This window comes from Pongo pygmaeus, chromosome X (genome assembly GCF_028885625.2).
Source record: "Pongo pygmaeus isolate AG05252 chromosome X, NHGRI_mPonPyg2-v2.0_pri, whole genome shotgun sequence".
Classification (NCBI taxonomy): Eukaryota; Metazoa; Chordata; class Mammalia; order Primates; family Hominidae; genus Pongo; species Pongo pygmaeus.
In genome coordinates, this window is record NC_072396.2 from 111,691,537 (window position 1) to 111,715,121 (window position 23,585).

General features: G+C 45.3%; 1 protein-coding gene across 2 annotated transcripts in view; it reads left to right on the forward strand.

Annotated features, from left to right (window-relative positions):
* Positions 1 to 23,585, forward strand: part of FRMPD3 (FERM and PDZ domain containing 3) — a 160,276-nt gene that overhangs the window by 106,486 nt on the left and 30,205 nt on the right. For both annotated transcript variants that reach the window (XM_054473142.2, XM_063660145.1), the window contains exons 7-12: positions 2,396 to 2,527; positions 3,982 to 4,101; positions 9,813 to 9,949; positions 10,283 to 10,409; positions 12,667 to 12,756; positions 14,443 to 14,622. In XM_054473142.2, coding sequence (XP_054329117.1) covers positions 2,396 to 2,527; positions 3,982 to 4,101; positions 9,813 to 9,949; positions 10,283 to 10,409; positions 12,667 to 12,756; positions 14,443 to 14,622 — 786 coding nt within the window. The remainder of the gene's footprint in view (positions 1 to 2,395; positions 2,528 to 3,981; positions 4,102 to 9,812; positions 9,950 to 10,282; positions 10,410 to 12,666; positions 12,757 to 14,442; positions 14,623 to 23,585) is intronic.

Below are 23,585 nucleotides of genomic sequence, written 5' to 3' on the forward strand. Positions count from 1 at the left end.
GTGAACTGATTTGTGTTTGTGTTACATGGGGTCCTTCAGGACTTTTAAGAACTAAAGAATATGAAGATAATTAAGCCATTTATAAAGCAAAAGTGATTTATATTGATACAATAACACCTACACAAGTATATGCACAGAAATAAACACAGTCTCTTGGGAGATTAGCTTAGTTATGCCTTGCTTTTTAAATAACAACCTGATCTCAAGCACTGAACCAAGATTTGAAATGTCCAGCCACAGCCTCTTTGGCTGTTCTTTTCACAGGAGGAGCAATTACTGAACTGTGATTCTTTACAGCTCAGCCAGGTGTCAGAAAGTCCTAGTGACTTTCCTCTAATCCTTAGGAATAGAAGTGATGATATGATTCACCCCCAGATTCAACTCTGCTCTGGGACAGAAATATCCATTCCTGCATCTTCTGGACTCTCTCCAGAAAGAGAATGCCATCCCCAGAATGAGTATTTTAATGCAACTAATGCCACCCAAACTGCTGGGCAGCTACGGCGTCTACCCAGAAAACCTAGGTTGGTCCACAGGTACCCTGTGGTTCCCATACTGAGACCAAGGCAATCCTATAAGTAAAGAAAGTCTTGGACCAACAAACGTTTGCTAAGAGGAGTTATCAGGTACTCAGAATGGGTCTTGCCAGTGATTTTCAACCAGGATTGGTACTTCCCACTCTTAGAGAGCTTTTGGAAGTGTCTAAGGGTGTTTTAGGTCATCCCAATGATTTGGTGTGCTACTGGCATTTTGTGTTTTAGGGTTGGAGATGCTGAGTATTCTGCAAGGAGTGGGACAGTCCCTGAATGGCGAATTTTTTTGAAAGGCTTAGGCCTAGGTGGGTCCCCCAGGGGACCTAGGACCAAAACATACTACTTAGGATGCCATAGAATGTTCTTTTGGCTATTGAAGGGGGCATGGAAGGGGGCATTGAAACAGAACTAGACCACCCAGGAGGTGTCCAAATGTGCCTTCTCCAGATGTGAATATCGCTTTGTGTCAGAATCCTCCTTGGTGGTTTATTCATGGGTTGGTATGTCCATTGTGGACTCTGTCTCCATACTGGAGTGTTTAGTGCCCTCTCTTTCCCCTTGGAGACTTCTCTGAAGTTCTCCCACCTCACATCATCAGCACCACTGTGGCTTCCAGGTAGCCCCAGCCTTCCAAGACAGCAGTGTTCCCCTCGCTTGTGATCTCAATCTGACTCCAGGAAGGGTGTGCTGGCGACTTATTGGAGCTTTGACAGGCTGCCAAACCACTTGTCCCAAAGAGGTACCTGGGTGAATTGACAGCCTGGCACAGGGGCTGTTACACTTGTAACACCAGTTGGCAATCGCCAGATTGGCTGTCCACAATCCCAGTGCAGCCAAACTGCAAAGAAAACCTCATCTGTCCCTGACAGAGCTCCAGCAACACTGGCGCCTCTGTGACTACTTCGACAACACAAGAGATGCTCTGAAGTACCCACCAATTTCCAGCCTAACATTTGAATAACTGAACGTCTTTCAGTGTTCATTGAGCGGCTTGTTTGGCAACTGCAGTTGTAAAGATGTTTTATATTCCCAAGCTTGATTCTTTCCAGCCTTTGGGGGCTGAGAGATGCTGACTCCATGAACACACACATTGGAGCCCAGTGTATAAGCCAAAGTCACAGCAAATCAGTGGCAGACGTCTCAGAACTGACATTTGTGCAGCCCCTACTGAAATGTTTTCAGACACCCTAATATTAAAAGTAGGGCAGCAGAGCAGATGGAACCCAGAAGTAGTCAGATTTATGACTGTACACAAAACACATGACATAGTTCCTCTGCATGGATACATTTTTCAAGTTGCTAAATTGATCATCGATAAAATCCAGTTGTGGTCAAAAATGAACATTTTGCCAGTAACTCAAGTCATTTGATTTAAATTATGAATCCAGAAATAGTATGCTTTTTAATCATATAAATGTCACTTTTGCTTTTGCTCATTCCTAAGAGTTGACAGACTATCCCAAGTGGATATTCTGACTTATAAGAGAAGGTGAAGGGAGAACCAACACAGTGCCTGGCATTTAGTAAGCGTTTAAAAGATAATTTGTTGAGTGGAAGGAGAGAGATAGGGAGGGAGAGACATGACCTTCTTTTGCCATATGCCTGGCCAGGTGAAATTCAGAAACACCTACCTCTAACCCCCTGCACCTCTCCCCGGGGCCCAGGCCTCTGAGCAGCACTCATGGGTCACTTTACTTATTGTGGATCACAGAGCCTGGGCTACCATAAAGGCCAGTGTTGCAGCCTTCTCCCCAGGACTATATTTCTTTTCTTGGTGTTTAATCCCCCCTCCCATGTTTGGTGCTTAGAATAGCTTAGGGCCAGAATTAGCCTCCTTCTCAAGGCTCTTTTCTGTCCCACAGGATGTGATGTTGACATTACAGGACCGCCTTTCCCTGAGGTACATTGAGCACTTTGCTCTTGTCCTTGAGTATGCCGGGCCAGAACAGAATCACAAGTTTCTGCTTCTTCAGGACAAGCAACCCCTGGCTTATGTAAGTAACTCTTTTTTACAGATAGCTTTGCATGTGGCCTCTAGTAGAGAAGACCCAAGGCACTCCCTGTCTGGAAAATTTATAATGATATGCTCAGCTGGTTCCCAGAAGTCACAGTTCTCACCCAAAGCTGGTATTATCCACCTCCAGAGGGCTTTTGGCAGTGGCCTTTGTGAGCTGAGAAGAGCATGAAGATCATTAGTCTTGGTCTCTAGGGGGAAGAGTATGGGGTGATTCACCACATGGCACCCAGAATGCTGAGATAAGGAGCAGTTGCAAGTCTCCTGTCTCCTGGAAACCCACATGATAGATTTTTCGGCTTCCTGGGAGAAAACTTGGCCTTTTGCATGAAGGCTGTTATGGAAGGGTCAGGGAGTGGACCCTACTCAGCCAATTCCCAACTCCCACTTGTCCTAGGACAAGTGGGAGTTGGGAATTGGCTGAGTAGGGCCAAAAATAGGCAGCATGTCACCCACATCAATTTACAAGGTAGAGTAGGAAAAAGTATCTGGTCTTTCTAGCCTTCACCATATGGAAAAGGGCTGGGGAAATCCAGGATTCCTGGATAGCATTTCATCTACAGTGAAGCACCAAGAAGTGTCAGAGATGCAATCAAAGCCGATCAGTACTACCAAGTAGGGTGGGACAGAGTTGGAGAGGAACAGTGGAAGAAATACCTTTTCAGAGCCTACATGAAAGCCAAACAAAACCCCAAATCAGACACAAAAAGATGAAAGGATTTTTGGAAAGAGAGATTCAAGTTTAGCTCTCAGCCAAATGCAATACAGAGACTCACTGGTGGGAAGGAAAGGTTGTGGGTGTCCTGCCTGGAGGGAGGCCTAAGCACCTCCCTCACCCCCAAGCAACCCTTTGAATTCAGTTGGTCTGTTGTTCCAAATGGGATCTTAAACTTTTTTATTATGAAAACTTTCTCACATACACACAAGTAGGAGGAATATAGTATCATTAACCCTATTACCTATTCCCAGGTTCAACAATTATCAATACAGTGCCAAGATGTTTCATCTGTACCTTGAAATAATATTTTAAACCTTTGATTTACTCTAATCAGCAATTTATTCTGCTTGAGGCTGAGCCCCTCTGCAAGGTAAAGGCATGAATCCCACAGCAAGAAAAGAGTCTGAGCCATTGCCAGGAGCCCTCCCTTCCTGCCTAGTGTCTTGGGCTTTAGACCCAATGGTTGATAAAGGTCATGTCCTAGATAAGTGATTTGAAAATTCCTCTTATTTTGGGTCAGAAGTGTAGAAAAGACCTGACTCCTCACTACTTTCCTCTGAGGGTAATTGGAATCAGCCAGCTCGGAGACAGAGTAGGAAACCACAGCTTAGCTCTGCTCCAAGCCCCACCTTAAGGAGCCACTGAGCTGCCTGCCCAACACCCCAGCCATTGATTCCAGATCTCTTTTCTTCTCCCCTTTCATCCCTGGAATTCAGGTGGTACAGCGGACACACTATCACGGAATGAAATGCCTCTTCCGAATAAGCTTCTTTCCCAAAGACCCTGTGGAGCTGCTGCGTCGGGATCCTGCTGCTTTTGAGTACCTATACATCCAGGTAGAGTCTGGCTTGGGGATACACAGACAGACCAGTGGACAAAGAAGCAGGCAGGCTGTTCTGCCATCACAGTGAAGTAGCTATGTAAGTTTTTCCAATCTCCAGGTAGCCCTGAAGGCCCTTTCCTTCCTTTTCTGCTACCATTGTAGGCCATGGCCAAGTTGGCTGGCCTGGTGACCTGAGCTGGCTGTGGCTCAAAGTCCTGTCTATTTGTCCACTCAGATCTCATCAGTTTTCAGAAACAAGCAATCCCAGTAACTCTGGCATCCTCACAGGATCCTAAAGTTTAACAAGCCCATTTCGGTTTCAACGGGTCTCAACTCCCAATACCTAGCTCCAGTATGAGATGATTCCCAGTTCAGTTTATCCAGAAACATTTACTAGACACTTACTCTGGGTTAAGCCCTATGCTAGGTACTAGCAACCAGAAGTGAATGAAGAACTGTCCTGGCTCACTAGAGCTTATATGTGTCTGAATAAATACGACAGCAGCAGGGTACAATGAAGATGAGGGCACGCAGGAAGCATTTTTCCAACTCTACACAAGAGAGATGGTGCAGGCTTCATGGAAAAAGTGATATATGCATGCTCTTAGCCTTGGAGAATGAATGAGAGTTTGTTGTATAGAGAGATGGAATGGAGGGGGCATACTCTAAGCAAAGGGCCTTGCATTTACAAAGCCATGGTGGCATGAAACAGCATGGGATCATGAGAGAAGCATGAGTGATTTTTTATGGCTAGAGTACAGGATGTGAGGTAAAGAGGAGTAGGGAATAAAATTGGAGAGACAGGAAGCAGTGATCAAAGGCTTTTGGTAGGCCAAGGCAAGCATAGACTTTATGATTGAGCCTGGGCAGCGGTTCTTAAAGTGTGGCTATTATAGATTCTTTGCAATTTCATGCTTCTTGGAGTGGTAGCATCAGCATCAACTGGGACCTTGTTAGAAATGCAAATTCTTAGGCCCCAGCCCAGTCCTACTGAGTCAGAAAATCTGGAGGTAGAATTCAGTACTCTGTGTTTTAACAAGCCTTCCAGGGGATTCTGATGCCCAAAAGACTTTGAGAACCTCTGCTTTATGATGGTGGTTTTAACCTTAGATGCACATTAAAATTATCTGGGAGGCTTTGGGAAAATGCTGTGCCCCATCCAAGACCAGCTTAATCAAAATCTATGGGAGTGGGGTCCAAACACTGGCATTTTTTTAAATTCCTCAAGTGATCCTAATGTGCAGCCAAAGTAAAGAAATTCTGCGGGAGAGTAGGAGAGCAGAAATTATTAAAAGACAAGAATAGCCTGGTCAGATGAGCAATTTCAAAAGACCACACAGTGCTAAGGAAGTACACCAGCTAGGGAGCAATGGCAGTTATCCAGAAGAAATGACAAGGGCTAGAACCAGGGCCATGATGAAGGAGGTGGGATGGGTTTCAAGAGAGATTTAAAGGGTAGAAGGGATAGGCTTTAACTTAATGAGTGTCTTGTAGAGGTGGTATCCTTTCCCAAGTTAGAGAATACAGACAATGGAATGAGTTTAGGGAAAAGATGAGTTCATTTTGGGAAATGTTGAGTTTTAGGTGCCCATAGGACATACAACAGCACTTAATGAGAGAAAAAACCTCAAACTTCATCTGTCTCTGATGGTGATATCCAGGGAGGTGCTATGAGACATTGTCGTTGTCCTTTTTGACTGTTCTGACAACCTAAAATTTTAGGAACGTTTCCCAAACAGCATCAGGTTCATTTACCAACCTTCTAGGAGACAATGAGTTGTGGTTGCTCTGTGAATTTTATAAGTTTAGTTCTCATTTTTTTTTTGCCCTGAATTTCTTAATTCAAGCTTCCAAGGATTACCTTGGTTTGAATATTTTAGAATTTAGTGACAAGATCATGTCCATCCTATCCTTCTGCTTCACGATGATATGGACTTCAGCTGTATTCTTTCTTTTTTACATGTAACAGCTTTATTGAGGTCTAATTGACAAATGATAAACTATACATGTTTAAAGTACACAATACCATACGTTTTGACCTATGTTTATGCCCATGAAACCATCACCACAATCAAAATATTGAACATATCCAACACACCCAAAAGTTTATTCAGGCCACTTTGTAATTCATCCCTCCCAGCCCTATGCTACCACTGACCTGCTTTCTGTCACTATAGATTAGTTTGCACTTTTTAGAGTTATATAGAAATGAGATCATATGGTATGTACACTTATTTTGATCTGACTTATTTGGCTCAGCATACTGATTTCGAGATCCATCTATGTTGTTGCATGTATCAATTATTTCATTCATTTTTATTGTCAAGTAGTATTTCATGGTGTGGATGTTCCAGAAGTGTTTATTAATTCACCTGTTGATGAACATTTGGGTTGTTTCCAGGTTTTAGTTATTACAATAAAGCTTCTATGAACATTCATGTACCAGTCTTCGTATGGACATATGCCTTCTTTTCTTTGGGGTAAACATTTAGGAGTGGAATGGTCTGAGCATATGCTAGATCCCTTTCTTTAATTTTGTAAAGAAACGTTACTGTTTTCAAATGTAATTGTACCATCTTTCATTCCCACCAGCCATGTATGAGAGTTTCATTTTCTTACATCCTTGTCAGCACTTGGTATTTTCAGTATTCTTTTTTTACTTTAGTCATTCTGATAGTGCCTAGTGGCATCTCATTGTGATTTTCATTTGCATTTTCCTAATGACTAATGATGTTGAGCATCTTTTCATGTGTTTATTTGATGCTACGCATCTTCTCGGGTGAAGTGTCTGTTTAGATCTTTGCCTGCTTTTTTGTTGGGTTGTTTTCTTATTGAGTTTTGAGAGTTCTTTATATACTCTGGATACAAGCTGTTTGTTAGATATATTATTTGCAAGTATTTTCTTCCAGTGTGTAGCTTTCCTTTTCAGTCTCTAAACAATGTCTTTCACAGAGCAAATGTGTGAATTTTGATGAAGTCCAGTTTGCTAATTTGTTCTTTTATGGACAGTGCTTTTGGTGTCATATCTAAAAAATCTTTGTCTAACCCAAGGTTACAAGAATTTTCCCCTATTTTTTTCTAGATGTTTTATCATTTACAGCTTTATATTTAGGCCTATGATCCATTTGAATTAACTTTTGTATGTGGTGCAAGGTGTCCATCAAAGTTTCGTGTGTGTGTGTGTGTGTTTTTTTTTGCGTATGGATATCCAATTGTTCTAGCACCTTTTGTTGAAAAGAGTATCCTTCCTCCACTGAATTGCCTTTGTACTTTTGTTACAAATCTGTTGTCTATATATATATAGATCTATTCCTGTACTCTCTATTCTGATCTGTCGGTCTACTTGTCTGTCCTTATGTCAACATCACACTCTTGATTACTGGAGCTTTATAATAATTCTTGAAATCAGGAAGTATTTGTTCTCCAACTTTGTTCTTTTTCAAAGTTGGTTTGGCTATTATAGGTCCTTTGCATTTTCATGTGAATTTTAGAATCGCCATGATAATTTCTACCAAAACCTGCTGTGATTTGGATTGGGATTGTGTTGAAACTATAGATAAATTTGGGGACAATTGACATCCTAACAATATTGAGCCTTCCAATCCCTGAACACAGTATTTCTACATTTAATTATACCTTCTATAATTTTTCTCAGCAGTATTTTGTAGTTTCAGTATATAGGTCTTTCACATGTTTTGTCAGATTTGTCCCTAATTATTTCATATTTTTTGATGCTATTGTAAATGATTTTTATTGTAATTCCAATTTTCAGTTATTTCTTGCTAGCATATACAAATAGAGTTGGGGTTGGGCATGATGGCTTATGCCTGTAATTGCAGCACTTTGGGAGGCTGAAGCAGGAAGATCACTTGAGCTCAGGAGTTCAAGACCAGCCTGGGCAACATAGTGAGACCCCCATCTCTATACAAAAAGATTTATTTTTAAAAGAATAGAAATACAATTGATTTTTGTGTATTGATCTTATATCCTGAAACCTTGGTAAACTCACTACATTTGGCCCTTCATATCTACAGATTCCATATTTGTGGATTTTGAAAATATTCAAAAAATAAAAAATAACAGTACAATAATAAAAAATAAAAAATTTAAAAATATAATATAATAACTATTTGCATAGCATTTTTATTTTAGTTTAGTTTGAGACAGAGTCTCACCCTGTCACCCAGGCTAGAGCGCAGTGCCATGATCTCGGCTCACTGCAACCTCCACCTCCCAGGTTCAAACAATTCTCCTGCCTCAGCTTCCCAAGTAGCTGGGACTATAGACATGCACCACCACACCCAGCTAATTTTTGTATTTTTTAATAGAGACAGGGTTTCACCATGTTGGCCAGGCTGGTCTCAAACTCCTGACCTCAAGTGATTCACCTGCCTCAGCCTCCCAAAGTGCTGAGACTTCAGGCATGAGCCACAGCATCTGGCCTACATAGCACTATAGCACTTTTTTTTTTTTTTTTTTTTTGAGGTGGAGTTTCGCTCTTGGCTCACTGGAACCTCCACCTCCTGAGTTCAAGTGATTCTCCCGCCTCAGCCTCTCGAGTAGCTGGGATTACAGGCGCCCGCCACCATGCCCAGCTAATTTTTGTATTTTTAGTAGAGACGGGGTTTCACCATGTTGTCCAGGCTGGTCTCGAACTCCTGATCTCAGGTAATCCACCAGTCTCTGCCTCCCAAAGTGCTGTGATTACAGGCATGAGCCATTGCACCTGGCCTTATATAGCCTTTTAATTGTATTAGGCATTATAAGTAATCTAGAGGTGACAGAGGTATACAGGAGGATTTGCATAGGTTACATGCAAATACTACAGCATTTTATATAAAGGACTTAAGCATCCACAAATTTCAGTATCCATGGGGGTCCTGGAAGAAATCCTCCATGGATACCAAAGGAAAACTGTAGTTATAGTAGTTTTTTGTAATAGAATCCACTGAATTTTCCACATAGATGATCATTGATGATGTATTCCTTTTCCCCTCTCTCCTATACTATAGTGATATCACTGTGGCTTCCTAGTCCCTTAGTCCATACTGGTTCCACTTTAACAAAATGGGCAACTGGTCTAACCAAGGCTGACTGATTGATAGCTGGGGCTGTGACCCTCAGGGTTTGGGGGTTGTCATACCCTTGGCCAGTAGTTCCTGGAGACCTCCTCTAGGATAGCATAGGGAAGATTGACTCATCAACATTTTTGTCCTTCAGACACCAAGAAGGAGAATGCCTCCCCCATCCCTGCAATTCAGCTCTCACCCTGGGCTTCTGGGCCAGGGCCCTGTGGAGAGTGCCTCCCAGTATCTTTCTCCCCTTGTTTCCATCCGAGCTAGTAAAGGAGCCTTGTATGGCTTGGGGGTGAGTATAACCCCCATGAAAAAAAGTAGGACAGTCTCTTATAAAAGGAGGAAAGAAAGGGAGTGGTGCCATATCTCACTTTTGCAGTGAACTGGACTGTCTGCTTGTAGCTTGCCATTGTGTGCCCCTGTCACTGAGAAGAAGGCTATCTAGTATCTGCTGAATGAAGTGAACAGTGTCTCTGAGACCTGAGCCTCCTCTGTTGTCTCTTCTCCAAGGGGAGCTCCTTCCTCTGTCCCTTGATCTAGCATGCCTTACTGATACTATGAGTATTGTCTGGGATGTAAGGGATTAGATCAGGGGGTGGGGAAGGAATGTCTCCTTCAGCTGATAGGTTTGGACTGCCCTCTCTCACAGAGTCGGAATGATGTTATTCGAGAACGCTTTGGAATGGATCCCAAGCCAGAGATGCTTTTGGGCCTTGCTGCACTCCACATCTATATCACTGTCTCAGCCACTCGACCTAGTCAGAAGATCTCGCTCAAGAATGTGGAGTGAGTTGTGCTGGGGCCCTTTGGGATGGGGGGCGAATAGTTGCGTAGGGAAAAGGTACACTGGTTGAGCTATGCTATGCTTTTCAGAAATGTAGGGCATGGGATGGGAGTGAGAATTGGAGTCCCTCATGTCTAGACTATGAAGCCCTAGAGCTACAGCTTCTAGTAGGGAGCTATGGCTAATGTTATTTTCCTGTCCCTGTCCCTTTTTCTTTCTCTCAGTCTCTATTCCTCCATCTCTACCTCTCAGATTCAGTCAATTTCTGTCTTACCATCTTCTCTCTGTCCCACTTTGCCTCTCTCACTAATCTCTTACTTTTCTTCTGCTTTTAGGAAGGAGTGGGGCCTGGAACCCTTTCTTCCCCCCTCCCTCCTGCAGGGCATCAAAGAGAAGAACCTCCGGAAATCTCTCTCTCAGCAACTGAAGGCTCACCAAACACATCCTTCCTGCGGCACCAAGGTATCCAGAGTAGGCCACTGGGCATGGTGCTCCAGGCACTACTGGCCACAGGGAAATCCTGGGTGGTTTCCCAGCAGAGTCTAGTCCTCTAGGGATCCTCACCACTGCTTTTGACTCAGGTACACATACGGCTTGGCCAGGTGTGGGGGCAGTTGTGGAGAGGAGTCTTCCCCAAGCCTGAGCATCCCAAAGAGACAGCTGAGTGACACATCACTGAGAGAGCTCAGGGTCCTCAAAGCAAAGGGGCCAAGATGCAGGAGATAATTCTCAGGTCCTTTTCACCAATTAGTCAGTGCCGACTGAGCATGTATCATGTGGAAAGCACTGGACCCTAGGGAGACACATGTTTTCCGTGGAAATGACTAGGCTGGTGTGGTGGCTCATGCCTGTAATCCCAGCGCTTTGGGAGGCCAAAGCAGGAAGATCACTTGAGCCCAGGAGTTTGAGACCAGTCTGGGCAACATAGTGAGACAGCGTCTTTACTTTTTAAAAAATAATTTTAAAAAAATGTAAAAAAAGGAAATGTACCTCTGTACCTCTAATTCATCAGTCCTAGGGTGTGGAATTCTGGGAGACAAAACCCCAGCCCAGGGGAAAGTGGGAGAGTTGGGGGTACAAGACCTGACCTGGAGAATGGATCACTGGGTGGAATGGCGAGGGATCAGGTTACTGTCTCCACTTTCTAGTGCTCTGAGGGACTCCCACTGTCTGCTTTCCCAAGCCCCGCAGCAGCTTCTTAGCTTTGTAAGATTCAATCTGCCTGTGCTTCCTGCCCAAGAAGCAGGAGAGTGGTGAGAGGCACTAGAATCAGCATGCAGATGTACACATGGGACGCAATCGCCCCCATACATTCCTCCCATTCCAGATTTCTTGCATTACCAACTAGCTTCTCTTTTAAGATGCAAATTTCCCCAGAGAGTTAAGCCATTCCCACCTTGCTGTGAATATTTAATCAGATTGTTTTCTTCTCAACTGAGAGCATCAGTGCTCACCACCATCTCCTCAGGTAACATTTTTTTCAAGGCACCCCAGTGCTTGGGTTGGAAATATGAAGATGAAGAGGGCCTGGTCTTGGCCCCTGAGTCAGGCACAGTCTAATGGGGAAACACACTAGTCAGTCCCAACACTGCATTAGGCACAGGTGCTCTGGAAGCACAGAGGAAGAACACTAAGCCCAGCCCGAGGGAGGTGGAAAAGGCCAGAGCTGGGTCTTGAAAGACAGATAAGAGTTTGTCTAGATTAATCCGTGGGCATGGGTCATGGGAGGAAGTGTTTCCCAGGCAGGGAGATCCATCTGTACAAAGGACCAGAGATATGAGAAACCATGGTGCAAGGACAGAAATGCAAATCATTCAGCCTAAGCAAGTACAGAAAATGCAAGCTGTGTGCAAGGGGTGAAGGTAGGGGCAAGAGAAGAGGCCAGAGAGGTTGGCAGGAGCCAGTTCATGGAGGGCCTTGTGTGCCAAGGAAAGTGGTTGTACTTCATCCTCTAGGCAGCTGGGAGCCATTGAAGGATTTAAAGCAGGGAGCTGAGGTGATTAAACTTATGTTTTAGAATGCTCCCTCTAACAGTGTGGAGGCACTTGAGGGAAAGAGGGAAACGAGTGTCAGTCCTGAAGGTAACCTGGCTGTCACCCTGACACAGGTGGGAATGTCAAGGCAATGACTGGCTAGAGAAGAGGGATGGATAGATTGGAAAAGGAGCTAGGGGGTAAGTATCCAGATGATCTGGTAACTGCTGGCCCTCACATGAGACAATTAAGGAGGAGTCCAGTGTGACTCACAGGTTTCTGACTCGATTGCCCAGGGGATGCTGATATAGACCAGGAATGCCTGAAGTGCAGGCCTGGGACTTAGGAGTGCTTAGTATGAAAGGTATTGAGTGGGACCCCCAGCTGGGGAATGACCAGCATCTACATGACTCTAGGGGTCTGAAAGATCTCAGGAGAGAGGTATGGATTAGGTGGGGCGTCAGTTAGTTGGAATTAAACCAAAAACAAAATGAGTAAGCTGGATACTTTAGGAATGAAGATCAGGAGGTAGGACAAGATTTTGGAAAGGGAGATGAGATACTAGAGGGAAGAGCTGTCCAAACTAGAACCTTGCTGCTGTTTTACGAAGGATATCTTCACATCTCCACAGTGTCACTTGCTGACTGGTGCCTGTCCTAGGATGTTGAGACTCCTCGTTGAGAACATGGGTTTGCTTTTCCTGTGCCCCTCAGGCTTCTCATATTTCTGGATGGGTTTTTCCACAGGGCTCTGCAATTCAGGCAAAGCTCCAGTATCTACGAATTCTGAATGAACTTCCTACCTTCACGGGCGTTTTGTTCAACACTGTAGGCCTGGTCAGTGGGGCAGGATGGGGGGATGCGGGGAGGGAGCCCTTTGTTGGCTCTTGTCCTTGGGTGTGGGGGCAGGAGGGGCAAATATTTCTAAAGGCCTTCCTTCCTCTTCCTCCTCCTTCTACCTCTTACCTTCCTGGCCCTGCCTCTGCTAAAATGATAAAGTGGGAGGAGACATTTGTTTTGAGTATCCCTCCATGACCTTTTTTTGTTCCTCTTCCTCGATTTGGGGGCACAGCATACTTTTTCCATAAAGGGCCAGATAGTAAATATTTTAGGCTTTGCAGGCGGGCTATACTGACAACTGTGGCAACTACTCAGCTCTGCTGTCAGATTATGAAAGCAGCCACAGACAATGCATAAACAAATGGGTGTGGCTATGTGCCAACAACTATTTATGGATACGAAAATTTGAATTTCATGTACTTTTCACATGTCACAAAACACGCCTCTTCTGATTTTTTTTCCCTACCATTAAAAAATCTAAAAGCCATTCTTAGCTCCTAGGCCATAAAAAATAGGTGGTGGGTGGTATTTGGCCCATGGGCCATGGTTAGGCAACCCCTGCTTTATTTCATTTTTGTTCCACATACTCCCACAGTCCCCTACCCTAGGTTTCCTGAGTCCTTCTTCTTCTCCCCCTGCTTGCTCAGCACCTTTGCTGCAGGAACAAGGCTCTGGGGCAGGGCACAGCTGGTCCCACCCTAAGACTGTGCCCCAGGCTAGTTTACCCTGGTGAAAGGAAATTCAAATCACCTTGCTAATTGGATCCAGGTGCTTGTCTTGCTCCCAGGAGCACATTGTCAGCTAGTGCGGCACATCGGTGGAAAGCCACTTATCAAAGTGCCTATAGACAGGCACGAGAGGTTCCTCAGGGTGATGCTAATACCAGGGAATGGGCCGCCAGAGGACCCAAGCTTGATTGCTCCAAGGAATCTGTCAAGAACTCTTAAGGGAATCCAGTCCTTCAGGCCGAGAGGTAGCCATTTACATACTGGGATTTGCAGAACACTGAAAGCCCACTGTCCCCTCCCACCTCCTTCATATACTGTCAAATCTTTCTTCCACCCACCTACCACTGCTAAAATTTCTATTGGCCATACCTGCTGGAGTGCCCATTAAAAGGCAAATCTCTGCTTAAGGAGGGAGGCTACCATGAAGTACCCAATCAATCCTCAACACCTTAGGCAGAGTTACTGTGCCAGTTTAGTTTTTGGCCTGGGTGAGAAGTGCAAGTTTGAGTGGCTGTTGGTGGGGGGAGGGTAAAGACCAGACACAGGATGCCGCCTTCTCAGGCAGAGCACTGGGTGGGGGCCTCAAATGGCGTGCAGCAACAAATGGGAAGTCCCTGGGGCTTGGAAGGGGAGGGTGCTCCAAAGGCCCCCAAACAAACCTCACCTACTTCACGATTTTGCTAGAGCCAGCCCTTCTGCCTGTGTACTTTACTCAACCTGCTGCTGAGGCTAAGGTGTTCATTTGGACCCATAATCTAGGGCTCTATCCCAGGAACCATTTTCTGTCCCAGACCATTTTCCCCTCCAGGTTGTCCTACTGTGGCACTGAGCCCCAGATATTTTCAGACCCCACCAGAGAGTCCAATGCATGTTTTCTATTTCCTCCTCCTGCCTCCTCTCCCCACCTCCTCCACCCTTCTTTCTGTGAACGTTGCCTGCCATTCTTGGGCACCAGGATGAGAAGCAGTCGGCCACCACTCTCCTGGTGGGACCCCGTCATGGCATCAGCCATGTTATTGACCTCAAAACCAACCTCACCACTGTGCTGTCCGAGTTCAGCAAGATCAGCAAGATCCAGCTGTTCCGGGAGAACCAGGGCGTGGCCCGGGTGGAGACCAGCATCATGGATGCCAAGGTAAGCCCTGCTTTGAGGGTCTCCTTCTGTTTAGGAACAGGCCTTGGGAATAGAGGAAGAAGTAAACTTGAGAAAGAGAATTGGAGTCTGTTAGGTGAGGTTCAGTAATTCTGAAGTGGTTCAACCCTGGGACTCTTTGGGCTAATCTGTCTCTTCTCAGCCCTCTGGGACATGCCATTTTGACCACATAATAAGATCAGCCAGCACTAAGGAATGCTATGGAGAGTCAGATCAGCCTGAGACAGTTCTTCAGCACAGGGCAGGGAAACTGGAGAACTTGGAGCTACCCCCAGGCCACTGCTTCCCATTTTTCTCATATCATAGCACACAGAAAATTATATTCACAGGCTGGCATGGTGGCTCATGCCTATAATCTCACGCTTTGGGAGGCCAAGGTGGGCAGATAACTTGAGTCCAAGGAGTTTGAGACCAACCTGGGCAACATGGTGAAACCCTGTCTCTACAAAAAAATACAAAACTTAGCTGGGCGTGGTAGCACACACTTGTGGTCCCAGCTACTCAGGGGACTGAGGTGGGAGGATTGCCTGGGCCAGAGAGGTCAAGGCTGCAGTGAGCTGTGATTGCACCACTACACTCCAGCCTGGGCAACAGAGTGAGACCCTGTCTCAAAAAAAAAATAAAATAAAATAAAATAATTAAAAAATAATAATAAAGAAAGAAAAGAAAATTATATTCATGTGGAACATTGGGGTAAATGTAGCAGCCCCAGAGACTCTGTCCACCCCAGGTTCTGCCTGGCTGCCCCAGAAACTATAGGAATGAATATCTTGGCCCATCTCTACCCATTCCATGTGCACAGCAGTTGGGGGGCCCTGCCATAGGGACACGCACCTTGAGTCATTGAAGAGAGGGTGTCTGAGCATGTGAACAGAACAGAGGGGGCCTGGGTAGAAGAGGAACATGCAGAGCCTTGTCCTTATTTCACCTCCCAGAGTCCAGCCCTTCCAGAACCTTAGATTCATTCCCATAGATCAACTCCTTCGGACTGGCAAGCAGCTGTCGCCTGTGCAAAGTCTGGCAGTCTTGGTCAGCCACCCCCTCCACAGCTCTCCTGTTTGAATACCAGTGACCACTGTGGGTGGGGGGCAGGCCTGCCTGCCAGCTGGCGGAAGCTCTTAGAGGAGTTGCAACTTTCCTTTCTTAAACGATTTCCCAGGGGGAGATATTGGTAGCAGATTAACAGGTGGAGTGTTTGCTGTTTCTAAAAGAGAAAATTATTTGCTTTATTTTTGTCTTTGTGAAACCCAGAAAGCTTTAATATGTTGATTTTTCCACCTGTGATTCACAGGATTCCCATTGGTTTAGGAACTGGCTTGAAGCCGATGTTTAATTGGCTTGCGGCTACCTCCTCAACCAATGGTTGCTGCACTCCTCAGATGTTGTTGGGTAAAAAGCCAAATGGACGGGCAGAGAAGGGGGCAGGGAAGACAAGGCATGCAGGGGAGATGTGGCTTCCTGAGAAATAAAAGGGGTTTAAAATAGAGACACAGCTTTCCAACTGAGTCTTCTATGTTCTGAGTGATTCTCAACATTGACTACACAATAGAATTTCCTTAAGTGCTTTAAGAAAAAAACAGATGCCTGGGTCCTACTCTCAGAGATTATGATTTCTTTGGTCATGGGTGAAGCCCAGGCATCAGGATTTATTTATTTTTTTCAGTTTCCTAGGTGACTGTGTAATGCAACCACTTTGAGAATGCACAGGCTTGAAACCTGTATTACCAGAGCTCTGGGAGGAAACAGGCTGAACAGGGGATCAGTGGGTGTTGCCTGAGTGAGGAGCACTATGCTTATTTCTAGGAGTGATCCAGCCACAGTTGTGGGAATGAATGCTGCCCTGGAGAGGCTACATTGTCACTGGGGAGACTAGATTCACAAAGACACATGACCTGCCTTAAAAGCACAATATCAGAACATGTATAGAGCTCTGGAATCAGACAAGGCTCAAATCCCAGCCTTGCTGTGTGACCTTCAGAAAGTGTCTTAACCTCTCTGAATCCCGATTCCCTCAACTGCAAAATGGAATGCCTATCTCAAAAGGTTTTTGTCAGGATTATTATTATTATTTTTAATTTTAGAGATGGGGGTCTTGCTATGTTGCCCAGGCTGGTTTTGAACTCCTGGGCTCAAGCAGTCCTCCCAAGTCGGCCTTCCAAAGTGCTGAGATTACAGGCATGAGCCACTGCACCCGGCCTATTGTGAGTATTACATGAAAAAATGTACATAAAATGTCTTAGCATACTGCCTGGCACACAGTAAGTACTCAATGAATGAGACCTGTTATTTTTTCAAAAGCAAAACATCAGTAAAGAAAAAGTAATATGAAGTAAATGTTACAGACAAGTGTGATGTGGAATATGGAACAAAAGAACAGGAAGGAGTTAATCAGATCTGGCTTCCCACAAGAGGGTGTTTTAAGCTGGATCTTGAAGTGATAGGCATGAATTAGCAGAGAGAAGTGGGATGTGTTCAAAGGCAAGGAGCAAGCACAGAAATAAGCAAGCCATATGTGCAGGTCGATAAGCATAGTTGCTTGGCTGGAGAGGAGAATAACGAGAAAAGAGATTGCAGAGATTGGGGGTGGGCAGAACAAGTTGGTTAAAAGCCTCAAAGGCCAGTCTGTGGAATTTGGATTCAATGTGGTAGAACAGTGAGAATCCACAGTAGGTCTTTGAGCAGAGCGGTGATCAAATAAAAGTTGATTTGGACCAGGGTGCAAGACGGGTGAGAGCAAAGCTAATGTCGAGCTAGGGCAGTGAGGAGGGGATCATGGCACTAGTCCAGGAGTGAAGGGACAAGGGCCTGTGCTGGAGGGACAGCAGTGGTAATGAGAAAAAAAGAGGAGATGTGAAACATGCGAAATCAGTAAGATGTGGGTGCATATTCTCCCCTGCATACCACTCTTGCACAGACAATGCACATGTCTTATTATACCTAGCCCTTCTGCCTACTTCATGGGTCCCAAGTACTCTGAAGAATGGTACCATGTGCCCAGCAGAAGCAAAATGGATGATATTGTGGTGAAAGGAGAAAGGGAAGATTGAGGGAGAAAAAAAGATCAAGGTTTAGATTTGACAGTCATTTAGTATGAACTTGCTGTTGCTGGGAAGCATGCTAAACACAGAATTTTTTTTTTTATTATACTTTAAGTTTTAGGGTACATGTGCACAATGTGCAGGTTTGTTACATATGTATACATGTGCCATGTTGGTGTGCTGCACCCATTAACTCGTCATTTAGCATTAGGTATATCTCCTAATGCTATCCCTCCCCCCTCCCCCCACCCCACAACAGTCCTCCAGAATTTTTTTTTTTTTTTAAATAAAGAGTCTGGGCACAGTCGCTCATGCCTGTAATCCCAGCACTTTGGGAGGCCAAGGAAGGCAGATCACTTGAGGTCAGGAGTTCGAAACCAGCCTGGCCAACATGGTGAAATCCTGTCTCCACTAAATCTCCACTAAAAATGCAAAAAAAAAAAAAAAATCAGCTGGGCGTGGTGGCACACTCCTGTAATCCCAGCTACTTGGGAGGCTGAGGCAGGAGAATTGCTTGAACCTGGGAGGCAGAGGTTGCAGTGAGCCGAGATCATGCCACCATATCCCAGCCTGGGAGGCAAAGTGAGACTCCGTTTCAGAAAAATAGAAAAAAAATTAAAAGAGAGAAAAAAACATGGCTTGCTGGGTGCAGTGGCTCATGCCTGTAGTTCTAGACTTAGGAAGGCACAAGTGAGAGGATAACTTGAGCCCAGGAGTTCAAGACCGGCCTGGGCAATATAGTGAGACCCTGTTCTCCACAAAAATGAAAGAGAGAGAGAGAGAGAGAGAGAACCATGGCTCCTTGCCTTCAAGAAGCTTGCCTAGCTTGTAGGATAGAAATGCACAAATACAGCCGTGCACGGTGGCTAATGCCTGTAATCCCAGCAGTTTGGGAGGCTGAGGCGGGTGGATCACCTGAGGTCAGGAGTTCGAGACCAGCCTGGCCAATATGGCAAAACCCTGTCTCTACTAAAAATACAAAAATTAGCCACGCATCGTGGCACACACCTGTAATCCCAGCTACTCTGGAGGCTGAGGCAGGAGAATCCCTTGAACCCAGGAGGTGGAAGTTGGAGTGAGCCAAGATTGTGCCACTGTACTACAGCCTGGGTGACAGAGCAAGACTCCATCTCAAAAAAAAAAAAAAAAAAAAAAAGCACAAATACATGGCACACAGAAGGAAGTGCCATAGGAGAGCTACCAAGAGCATGTTAGGGAAGTACAGGGGAGGACAAAATTCTGGCTGGGGGTATTAAGGAAAGCTTCTTAGAGGTGCTTTATATCAGCAATATTTGTGTTTAGTGAGAGGTGGCTCTGGGAAGGAATTGGGAGAGTAGGGTTGGGAAGCTTCTTACTAGAGAATGGCTTCCCTGGGCTCAGTAAGAATCTACCCACCGAGCCAGTGGTGTGCTGGAGCTGGCTCACACAGTGCATCAGAGCCAGCTGGGCACATCTCTCCCCATCTCTTTGTTCAGTGCCATCATGTTAATAGTTTGAAAGCAGCCATGGTGGGTGTATGTACACCAGGGAAATTGGCCAGTGCTACAAATTACTACTTGAAAGAACTGGCTGTGGGCCGGGCGCAGTGGTTCACACCTGTAATCTAGCACTTTGGGAGGCTGAGATGGGTGGATTGTTTGAGGCCAGTAGTTTCAGACCATCTTGGCCAACATGGCGAAACTCCGTCTCTACTAAAAATAAAAAAATTAGCTGGGCATGGTGGCTTGCGCCTGTAATCCCAGCTACTCAGGAGGTTGAGGTGGGAGGATGGCTTGAGCCTGGGAGGCAGAGGTTGCAGTGAGCCGTGATCATGCCACTGCACTCCAGCTTGGGTGACAGAGCAAGAGCCAGTCAAAAAAAAGGAAAGAAAGAGGAAAGAGAGAGAGAGAGAGAGAGAGGGAGAGGGAGAGAGAGAGAGAGAGAGAGAAAGGAAAGAAAGGAAGGAAAGAGAGAAAGAAAGAACGAATGAACGAAAGAAAGAAAGGAGAAAAAGAGAACGAGGAAGGAAGGGAAGGAAGGAAGGGAGGGAAGGAAAGGAAGGGAAGGAAAGGAAGGAGGGAGGGAGGAAGGGAGGGGGAACGGGGGAGGGAGGAAGGAAGGAAAGGAAGGAAAGGAAGGAAAGGAAGGAAAGGAAAGAAAGGAAAGAAAGAACTGGTTGTAAAATGTTTACCAGCACACAACTGCATAGGATACACTGAAGAAGGACTGTCTGAACATCCTTAACAGGGGACATGGAAGTTAGAAACCAGACTTGGCCAATTTCCCCCTAGACAGGCCACTCTGGTCTGGTAATATTCTGTAAGGGCCTGGTGAAATTAAGATGATTCATTTAAAGTAGTTCTCAGCCCTGACTGCACATTAGAATCATATGTAGAGATTTAAAAACCACTGAATGCCCAGACTCTTCCTCCCAGACCATTTAAAATCAGAATTCTGGGGGCTTGGGGCCCAGGGATGTACAGGTCTTTACCACTTCCAGGTGATTCTAATTTGTATCTGGCCTGAGAACCACTACCTTAAGTGATATTCTGCCTTGCCCCCAAATTGGCTGGCTGTGCCCAATTAGCCTTTCCCAGTGCTGTGGAGGCAAGGACCAAATATACTGATCCCTTGGGTCTCTAGACCATCATCTTTTACCCTTCCCCTCCAGGCCCCTGGATTCCATCCTTTTCCTGTTTTCAGGGATGCTAGAGTGAGCGAAGGCTACCCCAGGGAAAAACCTTTTCCTAGTTGGCATCTCAGAGTGCTAAGTGCCCTGATAGCTCCCAGGGCACCCTGGGAAGGAGATGTGGCTGGAACATGTCAAATTAATCCCTGCTGTACCTTCTTCTGGCTGGCTCATGCCTCCAACTCCATTCTCCTTTCCTCATGCTACATTTGAAGATGGCCTGGGCATATTAATTAGTTTTCACTCAGCTTACTTGCTCTTAGTGGAGCAAACATGAGGTAGTATTCAAATATCTTTCTTCAAGAGATGGCAGCCTGGGACTGAGGCATACCTGGGCCATTACCATACCCCATTACCACAGAAGCACATAGGGTGGAAAAAGAAATCATCAAAGGAATGTCCCAAGGGATGTCTTGTGGCCCAGCATGTCTCCTATTCTCATGTTTGAGCTTTATTTCTCTAGTGCTCTCTGTAGGGACAAGTGTTACATTACACGTCATGATCATTAAATTCCTATCTAAAATAAAAAATTGTTTTTGAAGGTTTCTAAGGAACCTGTCCAACCTTTTTGTTTGCCTGCTTTTGATTTCATTTTTACCTGTTGGCAAAAATTTCATTTTTCTCTTGGCAAAAAGTGCATCTGTGTTCCTTTTACTGCGAGCTGCATTTGGCCCATGCTGGGGCCAAGTTGGCTGTCCGGGGATGCCAAGGAGAGGCTCCTGATGAGCTGTGCTGTGCTCAGCCAGCTGGGGTTGTGCTTGGCCCTCTCTGTGCATGGGATTTTGCTTTCGTGCTGTTTTATTACTGGCACTGGGCTATATTGGGGGTAAGAGGGGAAACTGAAGTGGTCAGACAACGAAGTCAGTCAGCCATTCTCCCAGCCTCCAGTCAGTAATTCTGTCCATTAGCCAGCCAACCAGCCAGCCAGGCAGCTCAGCAGTCAGAATGTGAGGCTGTTAGGCATTCTGTCTGTCCTGAGCTGGCTTGTCAACCAGGGCATGAGTGACTCAGACTGCCCTGCAACTGGCCAGCTCATTAGTCAGCCAGCCATTCAGCCTCTACTTTGGTCAAATGGTCTCATATTATATTTGTCAGCCAATGCTATTTTCTCAAAGCTGTCTCCAGCGTCTGAAACCAAATTAGTCACACACGCACACATTCACACTTACCCACCCACATACCACTCCAGGACATTCTACGTTTGGGTAGCTCTCTATACGTTTTCCTCAAAGTACTTATCACACCTCGCAATCATATTTATTTGCATGGTTATTTGATTTGGGTTATGTCTTATTTCCTGCTTGATTGTAAGCTCCATGAGGGCAGGAACTAGGTTGGCCTAGTTCTGGAATGAATGGATGCATCTTTCACTTGGTCATGTTCTCCAGGAGGCATCTAGCCAGTTTATGGCAGCTTGTTGGGTGGACAAAGCAGGGCACAGGAATATTTCAGCCAGAGGGAACAGCATAGGTTAAGGTATGAAGATGTGAAGGAACATGAGGAACTGTATTTGTAATTGCTGGAGTATAAGGTGAGGGACAGTGATGGGAGGGGAGCACCAGTGGAGTTAATGGGAGATATGGTTGGAGATGGAGGTTGGGTCCAGGTCCTGAAGGGCTTTGTATGCCATTGTTTAAGGCAGTTGGATTTTCTACAGGTGATGAGCTATTGAAGATTTTAAATGACAATGAGACTTGTGCTTTAGAAAGAGCCTTCAGACTTTGGGAGCCTGAGACGGGTGGATCACTGAAAGTCAGGAGTTCGAGACTAGCCTGACCAACATGGTGAAACACCATCTCTACTAAAAATACAAAAATTAGTCAGATGTGGTGGCACACACCTGTAATCCCAGCTACTTGGGAGGCTGAGACAGGAGAATCGCTTGAACCCAGGAGACAGAGGCTGCAGTAAGCCGAGATTCTGCCATTGCACTCTAGCGTGGGCATCAGAGTGAGACTCCGTCTAAAAAAAAAAAAACAAAAAGCCTTCAGGGTCATTCAGGGTGTCTCATGCCTGTAATCTCAGCACTTTGGGAGGCTGAGGTGGGAGGATCACTTGAGGCCAGGAGTTTGAGACCAGCCTGGAAAACATAGTAAGACCACATCTCTACTACTACTACTACTACTACTAATAATAATAATAATAAAGTAGAAAAGAATCTTCAGGCAACAATATGGAGGTGAAGTGGATTCAAGTGGGTAGAAACTAGAGGGAGAAAGGCCAGTCAGGAGGTTATTGGAGGTTCTTGGGTTAGTGTGTCCCAACCTTTTCCATATCATGAGAAATGTCACAATTTATATGACAAAACATACAAACAAATGAGGCATACATATATACCAGATGAGGCAACTTGTGGCCAAAGGCAATAGGACTGAGAAGCCAAGAGGCTCAGTGTCTCAGCACACAGGCCACCCACTCACACATACCTTGAGGAGTTTTGATCTGGCAGGAAGATGATAAGGTCCTGAAATGAAGCAGTGACAGTAGGGATGGCCACGATGTGAATACACCTGAGGCAAGCCTAGTGAGTCTTGGGCCCTCGTGGTAGCCGCCATTTACACTCAAACCTCTGTATCTGTATATCCTTCTGCCATCAGTGGCAGGGCTACAGTGGCAGCAAGACAGCAAGAAGGGGTATCTGACTCCCTGCCCCCCAAGTTCATTTCCTTTCCATACGTTTTTGTCTTTATTTTGTTGTATGCAAGTTTGGCCATTCTGTTGTGACTGAGAAACATTCATTAACTGGAGGTACGAAAGTCCCTTCTACCCCTTCCTAATAATGACTAAAAAGTAATACCTGTCTCTGGCCCCTTTCTCACTGGAAAAAAAAGCCACTGCTCCTCAAGGTACAAACTGTTCCTTTTTCCTCCCAATGGTATTGCATGAACTCCATAGTAGCATCACTAAGTTGTTGCCTTAAAGTTGGGGCAGAGTCCAAATGCCTTATTGTGGCATGCATTGTAATTGAATGTACAACAACTATGAAAGAATTCAAGTTAGTATTTGATCCAACACAAGACTGTGTGGTATAGACATAGCACCATATGATTTCTGCGATAGGAAAAGAATTCAAAGGAGTAGACTGGGCGTGTTGATTTTTGAATCTCCAGCATAGAGGTTAAAACAGACACCCTGATGGAGAAGAATTGAGGGCTGTAGACTGAGCCTAGGATATAGCTAGGGCGAGGAGGTTGCACATGAAGAGCCAGCCAAAGAGAGAGATGAAGATGGTCAGATTA